The 24,147-nt window shown below is 40.5% G+C and overlaps 2 protein-coding genes across 3 annotated transcripts in view; both read right to left on the bottom strand.

Moving 5' to 3' along the window:
- LOC113017214 (serine/threonine-protein kinase DCLK2-like) overlaps nucleotides 1-1,833 on the bottom strand; it is a 28,162-nt gene extending 26,329 nt beyond the window's left edge. The window contains exon 1 of the mRNA XM_026160369.2: nucleotides 1,615-1,833. The gene's annotated coding sequence lies outside the window, so the exon portion shown is untranslated. The remainder of the gene's footprint in view (nucleotides 1-1,614) is intronic.
- Nucleotides 1,834-5,832: 3,999 nt separating this feature from the next.
- Nucleotides 5,833-23,775, bottom strand: LOC113017259 (NLR family CARD domain-containing protein 3-like). 2 transcript variants are annotated; one of them, XM_080298634.1, is made up of 10 exons: nucleotides 21,976-23,775; nucleotides 15,441-15,522; nucleotides 14,648-14,758; nucleotides 14,395-14,472; nucleotides 13,154-13,344; nucleotides 9,033-10,815; nucleotides 8,367-8,540; nucleotides 7,685-7,858; nucleotides 7,561-7,607; nucleotides 5,833-7,431 (listed from the first exon to the last, which is right to left on the bottom strand). In XM_080298634.1, exons 2-10 carry the CDS (start codon nucleotides 15,503-15,505, stop codon nucleotides 6,914-6,916), a joined length of 3,141 nt encoding a protein of 1,046 aa, XP_080154760.1. In that variant the 5' UTR covers nucleotides 15,506-15,522; nucleotides 21,976-23,775; the 3' UTR covers nucleotides 5,833-6,913. The 2 variants fall into 2 exon arrangements, with proteins under 2 accessions (XP_080154760.1, XP_080154759.1); XM_080298633.1 differs by lacking the exon at nucleotides 21,976-23,775 and having other exon boundaries at nucleotides 15,441-17,326.
- Nucleotides 23,776-24,147: the final 372 nt, after the last annotated feature.

Raw genomic sequence — 24,147 nt, forward strand, 5'->3', positions numbered from 1 at the left:
GAACAGCCTCCAACTCTATACCAGTGCAGACATAGAGCAGGAATTCATTTTTAAAAAGGTCATTTTGTATAAAACCATGTAATTAAGAGTCGGTATTGCTTGCACATAGTTTGCTTTTATTTAATTATTCAATATTTTATAAACAAAAATAATTTTTAATTTTGATTAAATTAAACCAGTGTTAAAAAAAAACTTTAAAAGTTAGATTTTACAACATTTTTAAATTATTTAGAAAGCACCAAAAACCATGTGAGGAAACAGCTATGACTTTTCCTGTCATGTCTGATACTGAAATTTTTTAGGGCTGAGCTGTCATCTCACAGAGTACCGCGTCAAACCACCCCCAAAAATCCAGTGGGCATCCAAACTGCCCTGAGTCAAACATGACACCTAAAAGCATCATGCAAGTTAACATTTGCACAGTTTTGTCACTCTCTCTTAGCTGACTTGCTTTGGTAGTTAGAAGAGCTCAGAGAGTTTTTAAACAAAAAACATAGAAATATTAGATTAATGAGAGGTCGTCCTTCAACAAACCAATATAAGATTAAATACATAGTAGAACAGAACTCTGGGAAAACACTGGCTCATCTTGGACTCATTCCTGGTTCACATATGTCAGGATGCACAGAGCAGATGCGGAGGGCAGGAAGTCAAACACAGGAGACATTTTAAAAACAAAAGACCTGAAGCTTTTTAAGGCATGAACACTAAATGCTCCACCCCTGAAACACCTGTAATGCCAATCTGTGAAAAAGATAGAACCAAGACTTGATATCGAGGGAAAAAAAGTTGACTAAACCTTTTTTTCCCTCGATATCAAGTCTTGGATGGAATATTGTGGCAACATCTGAGACTCACAGCCTGCTGGGCTTCATTCGATCACAACCATTTAAATTAGCTATCAATCCAAAACCATATTTAAAATGAATACATGTGTTTGTTTTCTTCATGCAATAATAAAATAAATATTCCTTGTCCTGAAAGAGTCACTGGTCCACAACAGTACCTGAAAACGTCAGCATCTGTCGGTCTACAGTGCAGTTTTTGCCATTGTGCCACAAACACTGTTGACTGGGGTAATTCTAGCACTGTGTCCACTATGTTTGCAGGGTCTGTCAGAGGCACGCACCCGTGAAATTTCCAACTGCCCATAAACTTTCTGGCAAAAATGCTGCCACCTTGTGGTGATGGTCTTTATTGCATTTTGCAGTGCGTTTACAAAAAGTACCTTTAAGGAGCTGGCCCGAGCAGAATGGGCTTCTATTGAAGATCATTAAGACCCCGCCCCCCACGATAAATTGCACATGCACATCAGGACTGATAGGCATCATACAGTCAATGTGTTCAAATGTGTGACATAAATTTGGCTGCACAGCCACTGTGGGAGAATTGCATCGATTTCCAGTGTTATTAGATTTAGCTTAAGCCCAATGAGAAATAAAACCCTGCAGATGAAATGCTTATAAAACCCGTGCTCTCTCTCTCTCTCTCTCTCTCTCTCTCTCTCTATCTGATAACAGAATTGACTTTATCCATCTATCCGCCCTAACACTGCTAAGCTGGCTGACAGCGTCATTCAAACACACACACGTACACTGAAAGGGAGGCACCTACCAATAATGCTGTGGAACCGGTTTGTTGCTATGGAGCGTTTGGTTACGGTCTGCTCTGGTTACGGTCTGCTCCGGGGGCTCCCGGCGGGCTGAACCACTCTAACCGAGCTGTTCCGGGTCCGTCCGCTGACCTGGGATACAGGGATGCAGGAGGGAGGCTACACCGGTGGACCGGGATGCACCGAGTCAGGCAGCATGGCCGCTGCTGCAGACAGACACCGGCTGAGGCTCACCCCCGCCCTTCCCTTCTCTCCGCGGCTGTACGTGATGACAGCGTCCCTCCTCCTCCTCCTCCTCTCTGTCTGTCTTTGTCCATCTCGCTCTACCGTGTCTCTCCTCCCTGCCTTTTGTCTGACTCTCCCTCAAATTAAACTTACTTTTCTGTCGTTATTGTTTTATGACAAGGGGTGTCAAACATACGGCCCAGTGCCATTCGGTGGGCCCCCATAGGGTCCAGTTCGGGCCATCGCATGGCACTGGTAATTGCGCGAGTTGTCATTAAAAATATTGCTCTTTATATACAAGATTCAAGGTTTACATTTTATTTTATTTTATTTTATTTTTTTTACAAAAATTTTACATGGATAGATTCAAGGATTAAAAAAATCTACAAAAATCTACATGGATACCGGATCATTTAGAGTACGATTTATAATTATTTGGTGCATGAACTAAGAAAACCATTCATTTAATTGTCTTTAGGAAATTCTAAAATGATGTAAATTGTGTCTAATTTTTATATATATTTTTTAAATTATATTTTACACGTTTAACACAGAATAGCTGCAAACTAGAAAGGGCACCACGAGTACATGTCTGTGCAAATCACTCGAAAGTTCTTTATTTTCATAGTGAATAAAACATGTAGCAGCTTAAAAGCTTAAAAATAGCCACTAAAAATCCCAATTTGAATTTCACTGAAGTCAATCTAAAGATCGAGGGTACTGGCAAAAAGCAGTGTTGGCAAAGAAGCATGATTTCTTTATTTATTTCGAAATGTAGTAAATATGAAAAACGTTACTATTCTTAGACAAATCTAAGATTTCTTTTTTCTGAAAAACGTCTGTAAAAGTGAATGAAAACTTTCACCACAAGGTGGTAGCATTTTAACAGAAAGTACCAGCCACTTAGCAAAGGATTACTTACAAAAGGCTGTGAGACCCATATGACGTCTATTAAAGTCCGACTTTTCTCTGAGGCTGAAAGCCTGCTCTACTGGATTATGTAACAGAATAATCCCAAGACTGATTTTTAAAGCACATGTTTCCCATTTGTAAAGACAAAGACTTCTTACGTTTGCATATATTGTGAGGGAAAACAATATTTACTTTAAAGTGTGCACAGTGCTGCACCGAGCAAACAAAAAATGGGACTATATTGCATGTGCAGGGCATCACTGGACATCGTGTCACTTCAGCCACAGATCCGTGCAGCATAACAGGCTCACAGCTACAAATCAATGCTAATATATTTGATAGCATGCAGACAATAGAAACATTATCTGTCTAGCTTGCTCATAAAAACATACACAACCATTTCTACTTACTACTCTGCCTTAATTTCCTTAAGAGGCCCTGAAAAGGACTGAAGCAGCTGAGAAAAACGTTTTTTTATCACAACATTAATGATGTTCCATAGTTAGTTACACAGAGATCAGATTTTTTAATAGCAGAGGGAACTTAGGTTTTTCATTTAAACAGATTTAGTTACGTTTAAATACACAGATGTAGATGATAATGTAGACCAAGAGGAAAACTATAGATGTTCTTCTTTCTGTATTTGTGTTTTTCTTTCACTTCCTGTACTACTCCATACACAGTACAGCTTACTGTCCTTTTAATGGAGTTTTATAACTCATGTTTGCAACATGAGTCTCAATAATAACTAAATATATAACTCACAAAAAGGTCTGCAACACTTAATTGCAAAGTGATTATTGTAAGAACCACGGCTTATAAATAAGTAATAGTGAATGATTATAATGGTAGAAGTAATAAATAATTCTGCTCAATCTTAATATTTGATGAAGCTGTGGTGGACACAGCTGTGGGAGTCAGTGAAGCAGGCTGGAGCTATAAAACCATTAAGAAAGCCTGAAACTAACTCACCAGGCACGCATTAGGAGGAATAATTAAGAACAGATGGCATCAACAAAAACATGAAGGCAGCATTAAATAAGAATAAAGACCCACACATGAACCCAAAAACTGAAATTTAACAAACTGAGGTTTTGAGTAAACAACAGACCCGTTAGAATGATGGAGCAAAATTTAATCCAGTCAAAGAAGTAGAAATAAAATGAAATATTAACTAAGGATCAACATTAGTTAACACCAGTAAAATTAATAAAACTCTCCAACAACAATAAATGAAATAAATAGAAATGACATGAAATGCAAATTAAGACCAGGAACAACAACTGAAAAGGTTAAACTGTGCTTTTAACTTTTGTTTGAAATGCTGCTAATATTGGAAAACGCCTAACACGAGTCAGTAGGTTATTCCAGCAACTTGTAGCATAAACAGGCAAAAATATGTTGATCAGTGTGGGATCAGAAGACCTGTTCCTGAAAGGTTGAGCTGGTTTCATAGTTCTGAGAGATATCTAAATCCAGTACTTTGCAGGACCTTAACAAAAATAAAAACTTATAAACGAGCCCTAAATGTACCTGTGTTGCCCTCGGCTCAGGTGTTATAGGGTCCCGTTTAATTGTTTCAAACTAAGACACAGGTCCTGAAAATGTCCTTTTTACTTCAAGCAGAGAACATCATAAATTAGCCAAGACATCATACAGTACTGCCCCATGTTAAGTTATTTGTACTTTGTTTATGTGGACCAATAAGAAACAATGATTTTGGATGACCGTAAAACTATGTCAGTTTTTTTTTAATGATTACTTAAAGATATGTGTTGATGTAATATTTTTAAATTGCCCAACTTCATTTTCTGTTTTGGTCTGAAAAGTTCAGTTTGACTGTAGTTTTCTGTTGTGTTTATAGGACATGAATTTCCAATCTAGTGTCCACTTTAGGCAAACTATAAGTTTGAAGATATGAGGGAAACTCAGAATTTAACGTGTTCCTAAATACAGTTAGTACTGGCAGAGAAGATGTGGCAAGTTTTCCATGGCTCTAACCCACATATACTCTGCTGCTCAACCCACAAATGTATTGAGGACATATGTATTTATAATGCTAAGTTTATTAGGAGAGGTGGGGAGACAATGTGCACTGTCACAATGACAGGGGAGTTAAAAACAACATTAAATAAAACTTTTAAATAACAACTGAATCCCAAACCAGTAAATATACCTGACAGTGATTCATACAGTGGGCTGGGGCCCCCTGTTGTGCTGTGAAGCTACTGCAGTTTTGCTTATTTGTATAAAAACTGAATTAAAAATGGTAAAAGCAGCTGATTAGTTTGCGATGTGACTCATTACTCTGATGATCTTAGTTTACCTGTCTTGTATTGAAGTGTCCCAGTGTCAGGTAGGTCCCACATTAGCCTTTATGTAGGACTAAATTGTTTTTGTTTGTTTTTTCTCTGGAGGTTTGGTTGGAGTTTGGTGAATGATATCATGGGATCTGATCTCTAACTTCTGTTCTGTTTCCTTTGATGTAAAAGGCTTTTATTGTGCTGAACAGATAAAGAGCCCCCCCCTTTCTCTGGGTGGGTTGGTGTTGCTGAGAGCAGCTGTGAGGCAGACTGCCCCACCCTTTACTCTCAGGCCAAGTCACCCCCTCATTAACACGGTTAGTGACCTATAGGAAACATGAGCCAATAATAATATGGTTGGATTAATGAAGGAGGTTTTTTATGTTCTCAGATTAAAATGACAGGTGATGTTTGTGTTTCTTTCAAATGGTGCATTTCCTGTATAGATGGCATGTATAAGCAAGTAGACTGCATGCATGCTGAACTGTGAAAAGAAAAAGCTTGTTTGATGAAGTGACTTGGGCTTTGTTGTGACAGGTGTGCTTTGTAGCACCTGTTCTGTGCTCCACAACAGCCCAGCTGTGGACCAGGTTATGTTCAACATAAGAGATAATGCCCAATCAGGCCTCTGGAAATTAGCGGCATAATTCCTGGAAGATCCCTCAGACCTCTGTGTGTCGGTAATAGGAGAAACTAGTTTTTTTTAACAGCGTCTGAAGTTATTCCTTAATGAGCATCAGTAAGACAAAACTATTAGAAACTTCTGCTTTACACTGCAAATTTAAAAAAACATTTTATTTTTCAATAAGCAGCCATTTGTGATCTAAAACAGGACACCGGTTTGTACATGTTGAATCACATCTAATAGTCTCACCTCACATTTGAATTCTGATTATTTTTCACTGTCAGACCATAACATGCCAACCAGGACCTAACATTCATTTAATAAAATTGCAGACCTGTGATACTTAGACTTCTGTTAACTTACACAGTATTTGTTCCACACAAGCTTCAAGCTAAGTAAAAATAAAGGACAGAAACTAAACGCCTTTGAAACAGCCTCTCTCTCACACACACCTGATTTGTAGTGAAAAGGCTGTAAAAGATGCTCAGAGTTGCCACACACATTTGATTTAAAACAGAGAAAGGTAAATTCTAAATAAAAGAAGACAAAAGAACATTAATACAGCCACCAACATCTACATTCTGCATGCCGAATGTGGGCAGCATGGTGGTGTAGTAGCAAGCCTCACAGCAGTCCTGAGTTCGGCTCCACCATCTGGTTAGAAACGTTCTGTTTAAAGTGTGCATGTTCTGGGTCTACTGGTTGTGTTGTCCTCTGTAGATCTTCTTGCTCTTTACTTAAACCAGCTGTAGATGGTTGTACTCATAAATTTATGCACTGTTAGTCAGTTTTTTAAAATGTAATCTCCTACTTTGTAATTGTGAAATCAGGCTCATTTACATTGAATGTATTTTTCTTGGCACTATGTTCAATTATCAAAGTGAGTAAATTGCGAATTCAAAGTTACAGATTAGGAGTTCAGAGGTTTAGACCTGATTTTGAGTTTGAAGTAAATACAAATAAGTTCTACAAAAAATACATGAAACAGAACTGCCCACTTAAAATGCTGACATTGTTTCTGACAAGCAACATTTTTGTGGGGGATATTTGTCACACTTAACTGTTTCAGATCATTAAAAAAATATTAGAAAAAGATAGAGTAAATAAAGAATACCATGTAGCTACAATAGGTGAAACATGACCTAGAACTTCATTAGGACAACATGGAAAAACAATGGGATACTCGTAAAAGCAGTTTAATGTGTGGAACTGATGGACAGAACTTGCAGGTGAAACTTAGGTTAGCTGACAAAATGAAGCAGACGACTGAGAGTGAAGCTCAACAGCAGGATAAAGGGGTTCGTTAAAGGCTGTTTTGTAGCTATGAAGGAGGATGCAGCTGTCATTAGAAACCCTGTAGAAGGACAGCGTGCCAGCTGAACAATCCACATACACACCCACCCGACTGGAGCGCCATCCAGCTGAAGGCACGTCTACTTTCTTGTTACGGTGCAGAATGTAAAAACCATCATCAGAGAAAACCAGACACCAGGATTTGTTATCGTATCCCATCTTAAACTCATTTTTCTTTCCTTCTGTGCCTCTTCTTCTGATTGTAATCCCAACGCATAGAAAGCCAAACACTTCCACCTCCCAGTAGCAGCGCCCATTGAGGCTCTGCTCACACAGCACCTGCTGTTTTTTGGAATCAGGATGTGGATGGTCAACTTCCATCCAGGTCACCTTTCTATTCCCATCAGAGAAAAGCAGGTTTGTGTGTGCTGTGTTGGAGTCCAGAGTGAGTTCACAGGCATCTGGAAATAAGAAAACACTTCATTGCAACAACAAAAAGAAGCCATGCCACTTTGAACAATGATCTGTTACTAGATCATAATTTCATTGATTTGTTACTTATTGCCACCAAAAATAACTGAAGTGCTTACATTTCTTGAAGCTTGGTTTCATTCTGTGACTTCCACCGTGTTCAACACTGTGGAGAAAAGTATCTCAGATTTAATTATGTTTCTTAATGAAGTTTTAAAAAATTACTTTAAAAAATTCCATTACCTGAGTTTGCTCAGCTTGTATCGAGGATCATTCTTCAGCTTAGACAGCTGCTTCTCTCCAGAGTCTCCTGGGTGGTTGTAGCTCAGATCCAACTCTATCAGATGAAACGGGTTGAGCTGTAGAGCTGAAGCCAGATATGCACAGCCTGTCGCTGTGACCAGACAACCGGATAACCTGATAAAACAGACACTTTTTCAGTTGAAATAATTCCAGTAGTACATTTTGTTCTTGCTTACCAAACAAAGCAAGTTATGTGCCTAAACTGATGATTGCAACAGCTGACTATGATTGTTAACTTATTATTGACCTTCTGACCACACATAATAATACCAAACAACCCCCGTCAACCAAACCATGTAACATCACTATGTGAAAAGGTAATATGCCAATGTTAATGGGCTAGTTCAGATGTTCCTTTCTTTTTCCACTGGTGGGTTGCCACTCTGGTATCAAACCAAGATGGTGACTCCTGAGTGTCAGAAGTGTACAGTGTTAAAGAAAATGCTTTGTCAATCTAAGTATACTATCTGACTTATTATTGACAAAGACCTCACTGAAATCAGAGCAAGAACTATCATTTTTATTATACAGAGTCACATTTCTAGCAGTTTTCTTTTCAGCTTAAATCTGGCTAAAGGAGGTCCATTACTAGTGTCTTTTGGTGTACTTTATGTGTTACTACCTGAGTATCTCCAGCCTGCAGCACTGACTTGATAGTCCATCACAGAGTAACTTCAACCCTGAATCTTTCAGGTCATTGTCACTGAGGTCTAGATCTCTCAGGGATGAGCAGTAGAACTTGAGAGCAAAAGCCAAATGCTCAGCTGACACCGAGGTCACTTTGCAATCTGCTAACCTGTGGGTGGGTGTTTAAGTGTTAGTATAAAGAGAACAAAGCTGTTTCATTCTGTAGACAAATAAAGAAAAAATTAAAGGTTTTAAAAAGTGTTATGAGACAGAAGTTTTGAAACCTTTATTTTTACATTTTGGCCATTCTCATCTTTTTGTTGTAAAGTATTGAGTAGATAATGTCAGCTGATTTAGCTAGATGATCTTGGCCTTCTTTGAGCAGAATGTTTTATTATTTTATCAAATAATCCTATCTTGTTTTATTCAACTTGGGATAAAAAAAAAGTAACAATTAAGACCATAAAGTCATCAGGGAAGTGGTTGCTGTGGTCATAAATTAAATCCATGCCATGACAAAGGTTTAAGGATGACACTTGATCAGCTTGATCAAGAACAGTTCCTTTCCAGCAAACCCTGACCTTACACAATCTGATTGACAGAAAAGTATATTTAACATGTTGTTATTCAACATGAAAGCAAATTATTGCTGCAAACTTACATAGCTTTTCTACTCTTCCTCACAGCCGGTATCAGCCTCCGTCTGCCCTCATCTGATGTGTTGTAACTCTTTAAGTCCAAGACCTCCAGATCATTCTTTGATACCTGTAGCATGTAGGCCAGTGCAGAGCAGTGCAGGGGAGTCAACTCTGTTTTTGAACGATCTGACAGTGCGAGATATTCCTGAATCTCATCTTTGACTTTGTGATCTCTCATCTCGATCATAGTCTGGAAAAGGTTGATGCAGCTGTCTGGAGAGAGGTTCTTCCTTCTGATAGACTTGAGGTAAGTCAAGATTTTCTTGTCAGTATCTTGGCTTTGATCTGGTGAAGGCAGCAGACCATGAAGGACTCTCCGGTTGGGTTCAACTAGGAGGCCAAGAAGGAATCTCAGGAAGAAGTCCAGGTGGCCATTTTTCTTCTTCTCCAGCACTTTGTCAACTGTCACCTTTACAAGATCAAGTAACGTATGGTCTTTGTCCTCCAAAATGAGGAAGTTTTTAAGTTCTGTAGTATTATTGTTAATAAAACAGTCATAGACAAAGAGAGCTGCAAAGAACTCCTGTACGGTCAGATGCACAAAGCAAAAGACCCTTTTGTTGGAAAAGAGTTGTTCTTCCAAATGGACTGTGGTGCAAAATCCAGAGTAGATGGATGCTTCTTTAATGTCAATGCCAAAGTCTTCCAGGTCTTCCTCATAGAAGATGAGGTTGTTCTTCAGCAGCTGCTCAAATGCAAGCTTGCCGAGTTTCAGAAGAAATTCTTTGTGTGTCTTCAGAAGCTTTTCTTTTTTTGTCTCAACCTTCTTGTCATATTTTCTGCTTCTACGCTTTGTTTGTGCAAACAGGAAGTGTGACATCATCTCTGTAAGAGTTTGAGGAATTGCAGTTTCAACATCTCCTCCAAAGACTTCCTGGAATAACACTGCAGAAATCCAGCAGAAGATCGGGATCTGACACATGATGTCGAGACTCTGTGAAGACTGAATATGTTTAATGATCCTTTCAGCAAGACCAGGATCATGACTAAATCTCCTCCTGAAGTATTCAGCTTTTTGAGGATCATTGAAACCTCTTATCTCTGTCACCATGTCAACATGTTCTGCAGGGATCTGATTGGCTGCTGCTGGACGGGAAGTAATCCAGAGGTTTGCATCAGGAAGAAGGTTACCCTGGATGATGTTTGCTAGGAGATCCCTCACAGGTGCTGCTTCCTTGACAGATGTTATAGTCTTAATGCCTTCAAAGTCCAGATGAAACCTGCTTTCATCCAGACCGTCCAGGATCAGAACAATCTTGGTTTTGGTATAGTCCACTGAATCTTTGAGTTCTGACAGTGTGGGGTGAAATAAAGTTAGGAGCTCATGTAGGCTTTTTTCACCTGAAATCAAATTCAGCTCTCTGAAAGCAAGACTGAAAACAAAGTCAAGATCTTGGTTTTGCTTCTCTTCGGCCCAGTCAAGAATGAATTTCTGCACAGCCAGAGACTTCCCAATGCCTGCAACGCCCTTCGTCACAACTGTTCTGTGGGGTTTGGTTTGGACAGAAAACGATTTGAATATGTGACTGAGGTTCACTGAACAGTCATTGGATGATTGCGTTTTCCATTTACTTTTGAATTGATGCTCTTCATTTAGTCTTCCACTCTCTCCAGTGGTGATGAACAACATTGTGTAGATGTTCTGGAGTAGATTTTCTTGGTCACCATTACCTTCAAATGTCAGAGCAAATTTCTTTTTCACTGCCTTTTTCAAATTTTCCTTTACTTTGACAGGGAGGATGTTCCCTGGAATCAAACAGAGCAATGTTTTCAGATTTGTAAACAGGAATTTATTACATTTTGTTTAATAAATAAAAGCTGCGTTGGGCAAAATTGTTAAAATTTGGCATCTACCTTTGGCATCCTAAATTTAGATGAAAACTGGAGTCTTAAAGTGTTTTCACACCTATGTTGTTTAGTTCATATAAGTACAACTCTGCTCATTTTCCCCTTTGGTAAAGTTTGTTTGTGCGGGTGTGAACAACAAGTATGATAATCACACTTGAGGAGAAGGTCTTGCTTCGGTTCCAAAGTCCAGATTGGTGCAGTTTGTTTAAAGTGTGAAAAGTGATCCAGCTTCGATTCAACCTAACTACCAGGTGTATTTTCCAAGTGTGAGCTAAACACCTTCCTGTAACTACTTATGCTTTGCATTCTGGACATTGACAGCATTTTAATCCTTGGTGATTTTAATATTCGTGTTTTTTTGTCACCAAAAACAACTTTTGGATCTTATTAATTCCTTTAATCTCATTCCAATCAGTTAAGACTCCCACCCATGAGCGCGGACAAACCTTGGACCTAGTTTTATTCTGCGGTCTGCAGCTATAGGATATTCAAATTTGTAACCTTAACCTTTCGGATCATATGCCTGTTTTATTCAAAATTTCTGTCCCATACTTCTTAGTTAAGCCTCCTCTTCCTGTCCGCCAATACCGCATCATTACACCAGTTACTGCGGAGCAATTCTCTGCTGGTTATCAGAATTCTGGTCTCCCTATCATGGACAATTTCTCCGTTAAGCAAAATGTTGATCATTTGCTTACCATGTTTAATGTCACCTGTACAAACGTCCTAGATATGGCTGCTCCTTTTAGAAAAACTAAACGCTCTAGACCTAAAACTGATCCCTGGCTAAACAAGGACACCCGGGCCATTAGAAGGACCTGTAGAAAGACCGAAAGAAAATGGAAAAAGACAAACTTCCGATTTCCTTCAATATGTTAAGAGATGCTCTGTCTCTTTATCAAGATGCTGTGCGTAAAGCAAAAACTACCTATCCAATTGTACCTATCGGATATTATCAGCAAACACAGCTACAGCCCTTGTATCTTATTCAATACTAATCACTCTGTTATCAACCCCCATCCACCTCTCAATTACTAGGGTCCCTTGGTACCTGTGAAAACTTTTTACGTTTTTTTGTTGATAAGGTGGATACTATTAGGTCTTATTTCATTCCTCCGCCCTATGATCCCTCTGTTCCCTTGTTTTCCTCAGTTGTGTTTGATCACTACGAGCCGATTTCCCTGAACTCTCTGGCTGAACTAGTCTCCCGTCTTAAGGACTCTATGTGTCACCTTGACACTATCTCCTCTAGTTTTTTAAAGAAGTCTTTGACACTATTGGCCCTCATGTTTTAACTGTTATCAACACCTCTCTTTTTACGGGAGGAGTTCCACTTGATCTTAAACATACTATTGTCCACCCACTTCTTAAAAAAGACTAACCTTGATGCAACTGTTATTTCAAATTTTAGACCAATCTCTAAACTTTCTTTTCTGTCTAAAATTTTAGAAAAAAATTGCCTTTATTCAGCTCAAGGCCTTTCTGGAGACTAATGCCATCTTAGAATCGTTTCAGTCTGTTTCTGGGGATATTGAGAAGCAACTTATCTGCCGACTTAAGAACTCTGCTTGGAGTATTATTTAAAGTTAAAAAGTTAAAAGTATTAGTTAAAAGGTCCAAGAGATAAGATGGAGCTAATCCATTCAGAGATTTAAAAACAAACAACAAAATCTTGATTTCGATTCTACAACGTACTGGTAACCAGTTTAAACTAGAGATGGACAGATCCGATATTACGTATCGGTATCGGTCCGATACTGACCTAAATTACTGGATCGGATATCGGCGAGAAATAAAAAAGTGTAATCCGATCCATTAAATATCAAAAAAGCACCTCACAAAACTTGCGACACGGCGTAACTCGACTCATAACCGCAGCACGTCAGAGCAGTATGCATCACGTGATAGAGCGGCTGTGTGTATTTGTAGCCTCGCTACCAAACCGGCATTTCATCTCTGAGAAAGTTATCCCAGAGAGAAGTAAAACAAGTGTGTAAGTTAATCTCTGAATGTTTGTAAAGCATTCCCGCGTTAAGCTTAACAACCGATATATTCTCTCTCTCTCCCTCTCCTGCTGCTACTTCAATCGTGAAACTGCTTAATGATCAGCTGATCGGCTTTTCTGTTGCGAGTTCTGTTGGTGTAAGATCGCTGCAATCACTTTTATTTCCAAGGATAAATGGTGCACACATATCAAAGATCCCAGTGACAGTAGCATTTACCTGTGGAAGCTTACCTGTGCTTTCAACATTCTTAAGTCTGCATTTCTCAACACAATCCAGGCAGAGATTTTCTGCATGTGAGCCAGATTGATCCCAGTTTGAGCTCACACACTGTTTGCATAACCAGTGTCCACACTTGAAGTGGACTGGATCCCTCAAAACCTTCTTACACATTAGACAGCTGTTTGGATCCACACTGGGATAACTGTAGGAAAAGCAATACAAAGCCTTCATTTATATTCAGTAATTATATGGCAATACTTATTTTCCACCCTAATTTACGAATAAATTCTTTACAAATCCTACCATGTGAATTCATGGATTTTTTTTTCACATTCTGTCTCTCACAGTTGAAGTGTACCTCTGGTGCAAATTACTGACCTCTGTCATCATTTTAAGTGGGGGAACTTGCACAATCGGTGGCTGACTAAATACTTTTTTGCCCCACTGTATGTTGCAGAGGCTTAAATGACTCATTCTGCAGAAGTACAGAGACAAACAGTGCCAGGAGCAAAATTCCAAGCTTAAGTGCATTGTAGAAAACGATATGTTTGAAGCTGATGGAAAATGTCAACAGTAAGGCACACCTTCAAGCTGTATATCTGAAACCAAGCCGGATGTAAGAAAGGTAATGTTATTGCTCACAATAGCAGGGCCTCAGATTATTGAAGTGTTCAACACATTCATATGCAGCAAACCAGATTAGGATGAAGGGAAGTTTGATAAAGTTATCTCGAAGTTAGATGCCCATTGTCCTCCTAAATATAATAAAACATCTAAGAGATAAATCTTTTGAAACCTTTCTGATAAACCTGAAGCTCATGTACAACTTTGCTACACTAAGTGACTCTACACTATTGACATTGGGGACAAAAATTCAGAAAAAAGCTTCTGAGGGAAATCAACATGGCATTGAAAAGATTATTAAAGCATGTGAGTTTTCACATCAGTATGTCAAGACATTCAGCGAAATGGCCAAAAATGCCGTCAGTGACATCTCTACTGTGGGAGCAGGTCCCAGCCAAAGAGGGAGATGCACACATGCAGTCTGAAAAAAGGATCTTTGACTGACTTGTCACAAAGAAACTAGAAATTTTTGCATTAATATGAACACTGAAAGAGATATCCTGGTAAAAAAAAATTAAAAATACTCCAATATTCCTTAGAGTTACAAAAAAACAACTCAATCACTTCTAATCCTACCCTTCAGTATTTTTAAGAAACTGAGAGAAGATTTAGCAGAAATGAGAATTACCTGAGCTGCTGGTGAGTGGATTCATCGCTCTGCACAGAAACGGAACTTTCAGATGTGAACTCCGTTGCACTCTGTAAACTATAAAGATATATATATTTAGTGTAAAAACTTTATAAGCATTCACTGAGCAGTCAACGCATTGCTCAACTATTGAAACTTTTAGTGGAAATGCACTTTTTTATCTATACACTGTGGTTTATTGTAACAGAAAGAGGTCAGTAAGATATTTTATATTAGTAAGAACAAAGTTTACTGTTTCCATTTTGATTCCTCATCTCTAAAGACGAGAGGTTCAATCCTGGATCGATCACTCTTAATGGAGACACATCTGGGACCCGTGGACCCGGCAACACTTTTCTGTGAACTAAGACGAAAGTTTATTTAACACTTTATTGATGTCGAGAGAAGTCACCTACACAAAAAAATTACACATTTAATGCAAAAACTGCAGGGGAAATCCTGAGACCACTCAACTGCACTAAAAAAAACTTTTTTCACAAATCAAATATGCCGTCAGCAAAACACAAAGTATACACATCACACATACAGTAAACGACACCCTAAACAAGTAAAACATCAGGATTTCCATTAAACGTGTTTAAACATTTTACAACCCTGTTTATTAAATTGATAACACAACATATAAAATGTAAATATAAACAGAATCCAGTGACATACATTGGAATAATTGGAAATAGCACAAAGACGACACATCAAACATTGAAACTAGGAAAATGTATTTATTTATTGAACAAAGTAGGCTAGTTTTTAAATTGAATGCCAGCAGCGCATTTCAATAAGCTGAAACAGGGGTGTGTTTACTGCTGTAATACATCGTCTTTCTCTAAGAGACTGATGACACTAAGTGTTGGAAAACATTATTCTTTAAATTCCCCGGCACAATCTTTGAAGTCCCGAACCCCAACTTTACTTCTGAAGAATGTCTTGCAAATCATTTGATTTTGCATTTATTTACATTTTACACTCTTTCCCTCTGCTTTGGAAACGTGGCTACATGTGATGATTTATGAATAGTTGAGTAATACCTGGCTGATGGCTCACAAGGTTCAGAAGCTGTTGTTGAAAGCTTCCTCTTCTTCTCCTCAGACATATCTGAACATGCACCTGCTGCAGAAAAATGCATCCTTGAAATACTAATTTAATAACACAATCCTTCCTCATTAGGTTTTGAGTCATTATGAGACATTATAAGTCCAAGTTCACTGAGAAACTATCATGTTTGTATTGAAATAAGGGGTTCAACATAACCAGTGGCCTGTAGTATGAAGCAGGAGTTTAGCTTATCCAGGACTTCAGGATGAACCCTGGGTTAACCCTGCGACCCAGCTCACTTGCTGTGTATCATCCAAAGCAGGTCAAGTTTCAGATTAGAGACTAACAGGTACTAAATCACCACCTACTGAACAATCAGTTCTCCAGAAAATAGTAAAAAGTAAGAAGTGAATCACCTTCACAGTACAGAAATCCAAGGTTATTCCTGAAGGTACCTGCATAAGTCAAAATCCAGCTTTGTTGTATAGGCCTCTATACATAGGTTACAGGATCCTGCCATCACTTCAGTCTTTACTGTTAAACCCTTAAACTGCACCATGTCTGCAGCTGAGAGAATAAAAGCTTTAACTGTCTGGAGCAAGTTATATCAAAATACCGGGTCTTCAAAAATTGTCAACAATGTTTTCACTGATTCTCTATTTTACAGCATGTATAAGTGTGATATAGATTATCTGATGTGGCAATACGTTTTATATGTTTTGTTTAGCCGTCCTTAAAGCCACTAAATGAAGTACAGATTTTGTTATAAGTATCTAATCTAATCTGAATCTAATCTATGTCAAACTGATGTTTTTTTTTTTTTAGGCTTTTGAATTGTAAGCTTCAAGTTTCAAAGGATCCAGTTTATATTTCCAGAGCTCTGATGGGCATCTATCACCTTAGACATAAACAGCAGCACTGAGAGCAAGCTTGGTTATACAATTTTAATTAAAATGTTTGTTTTCCCATCATGTGCATTAAATCATCATATTAATGATTTTCTGCACCAACAGTGTTGGTTTTTAAGGTATTTACAAAGTTCTGATCAGAATTTTATCATCATCATGTAATGTCTCTAATAAAATGTTACACTCATAGGGATCACTTTGCGCAGTGGAAGAGTCATATGACCCATGAAACGGCTCTTTTACATTGATGCTGCCAAGACCACCCTGTTCTTGTGAACGTGTAGGGCCGGCATGGGGAATTCCAGGCCTCAAGGGCTGGTGTCCTGTAGGTTTTAGATGTGACCTTGATCCAACACATCTTATTTAAATTGCTAAATTATCTCTTCAATATGTCTTGAAGTTCTCCAGAAACCTGTTAATGAAGAGGGTGATATCTAAATCTGCAAGACACCGGCCCTTGAGGGCTGGAGTTTCCCAGCCCTGGCGTAGGGGAAACCCAAATTAATGTTTGAACTTGTTAACCAGCTTCATGTGACGGTTTATCCTGATCGCCAGCTCAGTCTGGCAGTAGCAGACTTTGTGGATTGACAAAAAGGACCCAAAATGCAGACTCCAAGGAAGAGAGAAAAAAATTTGAATGTTAACAAAAACCAAGCCGTTTAATGAGGCTGGTAAAATAAGGTACAAACAAAGGGCAAGGCAAACTGAAGCAAAACTGACATTAACCTAAACTGGGAGAACTAAACAAACAAGAAGAAAAACCTAGACATGAAACTTGGAAACATGGCGTGGAAAACATGACGTGAACAATAGATGACCTGACAAAGAATGAACACACAGTCTAAATACACACAAGGATGATTAGGGGAAGTGGAAACACATGGGGAAACAGCGGACACAAGTCTGACATAACGACACAAAGGCTGTGTCCCAATTCAGAGACCGCACGCTTGAAGTACGCGCACTACGCGTACTACGTACGGTGCGTACTATAAGTACGAGAAGTGCGGAAGTGAGAGGCTTGTGAAATGGGACGGTCTAGCCTTCGTCGCACTGTTCAGGTTGCCTAGCAACCATGATACTAATCGCGAGAAACGTTACATACAGCTTTGTATGTAAGACCGGAAGACGATCAAAGCAGCCAAACGTGAGTACAGGGACAGGGTGGAGCAACAGTTTGACAACCCTGGGAGTATGTGGCAGGGACTAAACACGATCACAGACTTTAGAGGGAAAACCAGCACACCGCAGACCACGGCTTCTCTGTGTGAGGATCTAAACGTATTCTACGCTAGATTCGACACAGCGAACACCATGAGACCGGACAGTGTGTGCACCGCGGATGACGTCAGTGCGCACACTGTGTCTGAGGAGGATGTGCGGAAGTGCTTCAGGAAGGTGAACGCACGCAAAGCTACTGGTCCGGACGGGATTCCCGGCCGCGTCCTCAGGTCATGCGCGGCTCAGCTGGCTGGAGTGTTCACGCACATCTTCAACCTTTCCCTCTCTCTGTCTGTAGTCCCAGCCTGCTTCAAAATGGCCACCATCGTCCCTGTACCCAAATCCTCCACCATCTCCTCATTGAACGACTGGCGACCTGTAGCCCTGACCCCCATCGTAAGCAAATGCTTCGAGAAGCTGGTCAGGGACTTCATCTGCTCTGCACTACCCGACTCACTGGACCCTCTACAGTTTGCATACCGCCACAACAGGTCCACTGATGATGCCATAGCCCTGACACTACACACTGCCCTGTCACACCTGGAGAAGAGAGACACGTATGTGAGGATGCTGTTTGTAGATTACAGCTCAGCATTCAATACCATCGTTCCCTCGAAGCTGGACAGGAAACTGCAGGATCTAGGACTGAGCAGCTCCCTCTGCAGCTGGATCCTTAGCTTCCTGTCTGACAGACGCCAAGTGGTCAGACTGGGCAGCATCACCTCATCCCCCATCACACTGAACACTGGTGCTCCACAGGGTTGTGTACTGAGCCCTCTCCTGTACTCACTCTACACCTACGACTGCATGGCCACTAACAGCTCCAACATCATTGTGAAGTTTGTGGACGACACTACAGTGGTGGGTCTTATCACCAATGGTGATGAGACGGCTTACAGGGAGGAGGTCAGCGCCCTGACCCACTGGTGTCAAGACAACCATCTCACCCTCAACGTCGCAAAGACAAAGGAGTTGATAGTGGACTTCCGGAGGTGCAGAGAAGTACACACCCCCATCACCATCAACGGCGCTGCTGTGGAGAGAGTGAGCAGCTTCCGGTTCCTTGGAGTACATCTGGCTGAGGATCTTACGTGGTCAGTACACACAAACAAAACAGTGAAGAAGGCGCAGCAGCGCCTCTTCTTTCTCAGGAGACTGAAAAGATTCGGCATGAGCCCCCGCATCCTCAGGACCTTCTATCACTGTGCCATTGAGAGCATCCTCACTGGATGCATCACCACCTGGTATGGCAACAGCACCGCCTACAACTGCAAAGCTCTCCAGCGAGTAGTGCGGTGCTCTGAACGGATAATTGGAGGTGAGCTTCCCTCCCTCCAAGACATCTACAGGAAGCGCTGCCTGAGGAAAGCGGGGAGGATCATCAAGGACTCCAGTCACCCCAGCCATAAACTGTTCAGACTGCTTCCATCAGGAAGGAGGTTCTGCAGCATCCGGTCCCGTACCAGCAGACTGAGAGACAGCTTTTTCCATCAGGCCATCAGACTGCTGAACACGTCATAGACACCTCAGCTTCACTACTGGAACTTCAACATTATGCACTCCACACTGTATATAAATGCCACTTGTTTTGCACATATTCAACTCTGTATATTTTATATATTTTATTATTATTATTATTATTTTTTTTTTTTTTTTGAGGTACACCTGTGCACTACTCATGATGTCAGATCAGCATCCTGATGTGGCACACCTGTGAGGTGGGATGGATTATCTCAATATAGCAGATGTGCCCACTACCACACATTTGGACTGATTTGTGACCACTGTTTGGGAGGGATGGTTATATTGTAGGTCTCTACGTCCATCCCATGGGGAATGGGAGCAGTAACAAAGGTGTTGCGTTTATATTTTTGTTCAGTGTATATATATATATATATATATATATATATATATGTATGTGACGATTGACGAGTCAGGACGCCAGGTCAGGGGGGAGATATCATCAGCCAAGATTACCAAGATTACGTGAAGTACCCACAGAAGGTCTGCTAGATGATGTTAATGCAGCACTACGGACGATACCTACAACCACGATTACCGACACTAACAAGCTGATCTACAATACGGCAACAGTGATCAGTGAGATGCTTGGCTACAAGTTGAACAGCCACAAGGGGCAGTACCCTCCATGGAGAAGGAGGCTAGAGGGCAAGATCAAAGTAGCACGGAGGGAGGTTAGCCAACTAACGGAGTTGCAGAAAGGTGCAGCAAAGAAGGTGCCTAAGAAATACAGCAAACTGTCCATACCTGAGGCCTTGGAAACTGCCAAGCAACGACTCACAGCCTTGGCCAGCCGCTTGAGGAGGTACACCAGAGAGATAGAAGGCAGGAGAATAAACCAGCTGTTCTCCACAGAACCAGCAAAGGTGTACTCTCAGTGGCAAGGGAACAATAAGAGAACAGCACCACCAAGGCTGGAGACGGAGCAATACTGGAAGAGCATATGGGAGAAGGACGCAACCCATAACGGCAATGCTCAGTGGCTAGAGGATCTGAGGGCAGACCACAGCGACCTCCCTGAACAGGGTCCAGTAACCATCACAGTGGCAGATATCCAAGAAAGGGTCTCCAGTATGAAGAGTTGGACAGCACCAGGGCCCGACATGGTTCACGCCTACTGGCTAAAGAAGCTGACTGCACTCCACGAGCGTCTGGCAGCACAAATGAACCAGCTGCTAGTTAACGAGAGACACCCGGAATGGCTAACCGAAGGTCGGACGGTCCTGATCCCCAAGGACCCCAAGAAGGGACCGGTCCCCTCCAACTACCGACCAATAACCTGCCTCAGTACTGGAAGTCCCACAGGATCTTAGCTCGGTCATTCTCCACCACACTTGGGGGCATCTCCCATTTTGACCTCGGGACTTCCAGGTTGTACTCAGCACAGATGTTCCTGTACACTATGCCGGCCACCTGGTTATGGCGTTCCATGTATGCCTTGCCTGCTAGCATCTTGCACCCTGTTGTTATGTGCTGGATTGTCTCAGGGGCATCTTTACACAGCCTGCACCTGGGGTCTTGTCTGGTGTGATAGACCCCAGCCTCTATGGATCTTATACTCAGAGCTTGTTCTTGTGCTGCCATGATTAGTGCCTCTGTGCTGTCTTTCAGTCCGGCTTTGTCCAGCCACTGGTAGGATTTCTGGATATCAGCCACCTCCTCTATCTGCCGGTGGTACACATACATATATATACCAATATTAGGGGGGATTCGTGCACAGTCGTAAATTCCCACAGTGTGCACAATGTGCTTCGAATATTGTGCGCAGTTTTTGTTTTATACAGTGTCAGCCAGGCATCTGACTATGAAAAAATTACACTCCAAAAGACCCCGGGCTTCTGAAAAAAAACCCGGGCTTAAGCCCAGTAAGCCGCCCCCCCACCCCCGCTCCGCCACTGGGAACCATGAGGGCAGACGAGACAATATAAACTTGACAACATAAGACACGCAGCAAGAAAACAGGGAGAGGGAAACTTAAGTACAGGGGTAGAAAACACCAAGAGAAACTAATAAACAAACGAATTTAGCTACCCTAAAGAACTTAAACATAACATCCAAATAAACTAAAACTCAAAAGGCTGGGTCAAAATATACGTTTTTAAGTTATAAAAAAATCATCTGAACATATAATGAACCCCTCTCACAAAATAAGCTTAGTAACAGTAAAAACTAGGAAAACACATTACTGTAGCTTTGCAGAGGAAATGTGAATGAAAATTGTGTTTGAGTCAATGCAAATCACAGAACGAAAGCTACAGTTTACTATAAGTACTAACATGATCTTAAACTAAAACACACCCGTATCTGGGCATACAGACCGTTATAACGGTTGTCTCACTGTATTTGCACAGAAAAGATGTGCATAATGTATTGTAATACATTAAAACATAGGTTCCAAAGTTTGGACAAATATATTAACTGCTATGAGCTGATACTGGCTGAGAGCATTAATGCTGAAGCACACTCACCTGAGGATCGCTTCTATTTTAAATCAGGTCTCAGGATCTCTTTTCTTATAAACATAAAGCGATGATGTATATATAATCTATTAACTGAGTCGGTGTAAACCTGGTCAGTCATAGAAACTGGTCACTGTGCAGACATCACCTTAGAAACCAGCCACAACTGTGGCTGAATTCATTAATTATTCAGGTAAGCCGGTTTTGGGAAATAAAACCATGGAGACAAAGGACACGAGTCACTTCCTCTAACGACTACAATGCAATCCAAACTGTAGCTGTTTTAAGGAAGCACACTAAAAAGAGGGAAAACTCGCAAAATGAGCAAAATATTCTTCCTTTAATCAAATAACAGATATTTTAATCAAACCCAGCGGACATGCTCGCTGCCCACGTGATACACGGAGGATCTTACTTACTTTTGTTTGAAGGACAAAAAGCCTCGTCCCGGTCCCTCTTGCCTTCGTTGTTCTTGTTTAAATAATATATAAAGTCAGGTCTCTGTTTCGTTTGCTTGTGTCCACAGATGATGGACACAGCAAATCCACGTGCTGCAACAGACTTCGGACCTCACAAGCTCCAAGTGTTTAAAAGTAATTATCGTGAATACAACTACTTAAATGAACCTAAAGTTTCATTAATGGAGTTATAGCTGTCTTTTTCTCTTTATATCGTTACGTTATAGTGAAGCACGATCCCCCCCCTACCAACACGTTCTAGTCTGTGAACCCTCAAAGCGGCCCGCATGCGCAAAAGAAGACGTCACACACAACGCGCTGTTTAGATCCAGACCGAACAGTATTGTTTGACTGATGGTTCTTAATATAAAGACTTCGGACATTACGTTTCCCAATTTTTCTTTAAACTATAAAGTTATCGTGTTATTTACATATGGCCTAATAATTATCCTAATTGCTGTTTTAGAGAGGAGCGGTGCTTCAAAGGATAGTTGCACATTTCTGTCAAAATCTGACAGCCGTTCACACTGTCATGCCATGATCGGATATGGGTCGCATAGGGTCAGAAAAGTCGGATTTGTTGTGCTTTCGCCTGCAGTGTGAACGTAGCCAAAGAGTGAACAGTAGACTCTCACTAAATTATATATTTTTCATCTCTGTTCACAATTTTCTGGATTTCTTTTTTATAAGACTAAGACTGAACTTTATTTTTCCATGTTTGGCAATGTTCATATTCTGTTTAACTTGTTGCTTTTTTGAAGAAGTGATGCAGACTAATGAATCAGTCTAGTGACAAAAGTTACAAACAGTTGTTTGAAAGGAAAGCTGTTTGTTCAAAACAGAAATTGTGAATGAGTTTATTATCTAAATAAAATGGCTGCTAGGCTTTCTGTCATAGTTTTGTTTAGAAGGATTCCTGCCATGTGGGGAATGATGTAAAAAGTTTGAGAATAACTGGATTATTGCAATATCAAGTTGTGCCTTGTTCTCAGATGGACAGCAAGTGGAGAGTGATAGATGAGATGAGGAGATGGAAGGAGGAAGAGAGGCAAAGAGTGATTCACAGGCAGAGCCGAGTTTATTTCTCACTTTTGTTGCCTTATGGTTCCAAGCACTGTCGCCAAACTTTGCATTTTATTATTATCTCATAACACTTGTTCAATAAGCTACCATTTCTCCTGTGGACTTTCTAATGTCTACAGTCTCAGATCAGCACAGCCCTGCCCTCCAGCACTATAAGCAGCAGCAGCAGGAACAACATTGTACCCATCAGGTAACACATAGACTACGTTTGCTTTGCATTGCCTCGCCTCTGTCAGTGCGCCCCAGGGTGGCTGTGGCTACAATGTAGCTTGCCATCACCAGTGTGTGAATGTGTGCGTGAATGGGTGAATGACTGGATATGTAAAGCGCTTTGGGGTCCTTAGGGACTAGTAAAGCGCTATATAAATACAGGCCATTTACAGGCCATTTACCATTGTCCCTACCTGATGACACTAATATAGTATGATATGATCCCATATTGGATTCTTGGACAATTTACAGTATATAGGTACACTTCTCAATCAACACGACAAATACTAGAACTACTGATAGCTGAATAAAAGGGGAAAAAAGTCATATCTCACAGAATCCCACAGAAAATAAAAAGCAATATCACAAATGAATGAGAAACATGCCTGATTAGCTACATCAGAATTTTTTAAAATAGCCAGTGCTGGTGCTTAGCTTAGGAACAGATGGTGCAGCTGCTGTGATGATTTATTATAGGGGTAGCCACAATCCAAAGCTCAGTCATTCCAAAGTAATTTGTCAGTGAGACAGGATGACATCTGTGAAGGGTAGGGTCTTTTTTCTTTAAAACAAACTAAGTTTTTTTTTTCAGAATCAGAATCAGAATCAGAATCAGAAAGGGGTTTATTGCCAAATGTTGAGCAGGTTTACAACATTAGGAAATTGCTGCGGTGCTTCAGTGCAAACATAGTGTCATAAATAGCACTTAAATAGACATGGAAAAATAAAAGTAGGGATAAGAATTAAAAGTGCTACGTGGAAAGATATGTGCATGAGTGCAGGTGGTGATCAGTGCCAAACATGGAATGATGCAGTGAACACAGCGTGGGTCATGTGTTA

Source organism: Astatotilapia calliptera, chromosome 3, assembly GCF_964374335.1.
Source record: "Astatotilapia calliptera chromosome 3, fAstCal68.1, whole genome shotgun sequence".
In the NCBI taxonomy this organism is placed as follows: domain Eukaryota; kingdom Metazoa; phylum Chordata; class Actinopteri; order Cichliformes; family Cichlidae; genus Astatotilapia; species Astatotilapia calliptera.

Bases quoted from the DNA above. Each gene is read 5' to 3' on its own strand.
- LOC113017259 (XM_080298633.1), bottom strand. From the start codon at position 15,538: ATGCATTTTTCTGCAGCAGGTGCATGTTCAGATATGTCTGAGGAGAAG. The intron at 13,345-14,394 runs GTAATTCTCATT...CTTTTCCTACAG, and splicing joins TCCACTCACCAGCAGCTCAG to TTATCCCAGTGTGGATCCAA. The intron at 10,816-13,153 runs GTAAGCTTCCAC...GTTTGATTCCAG, and splicing joins TAAGAATGTTGAAAGCACAG to GGAACATCCTCCCTGTCAAA.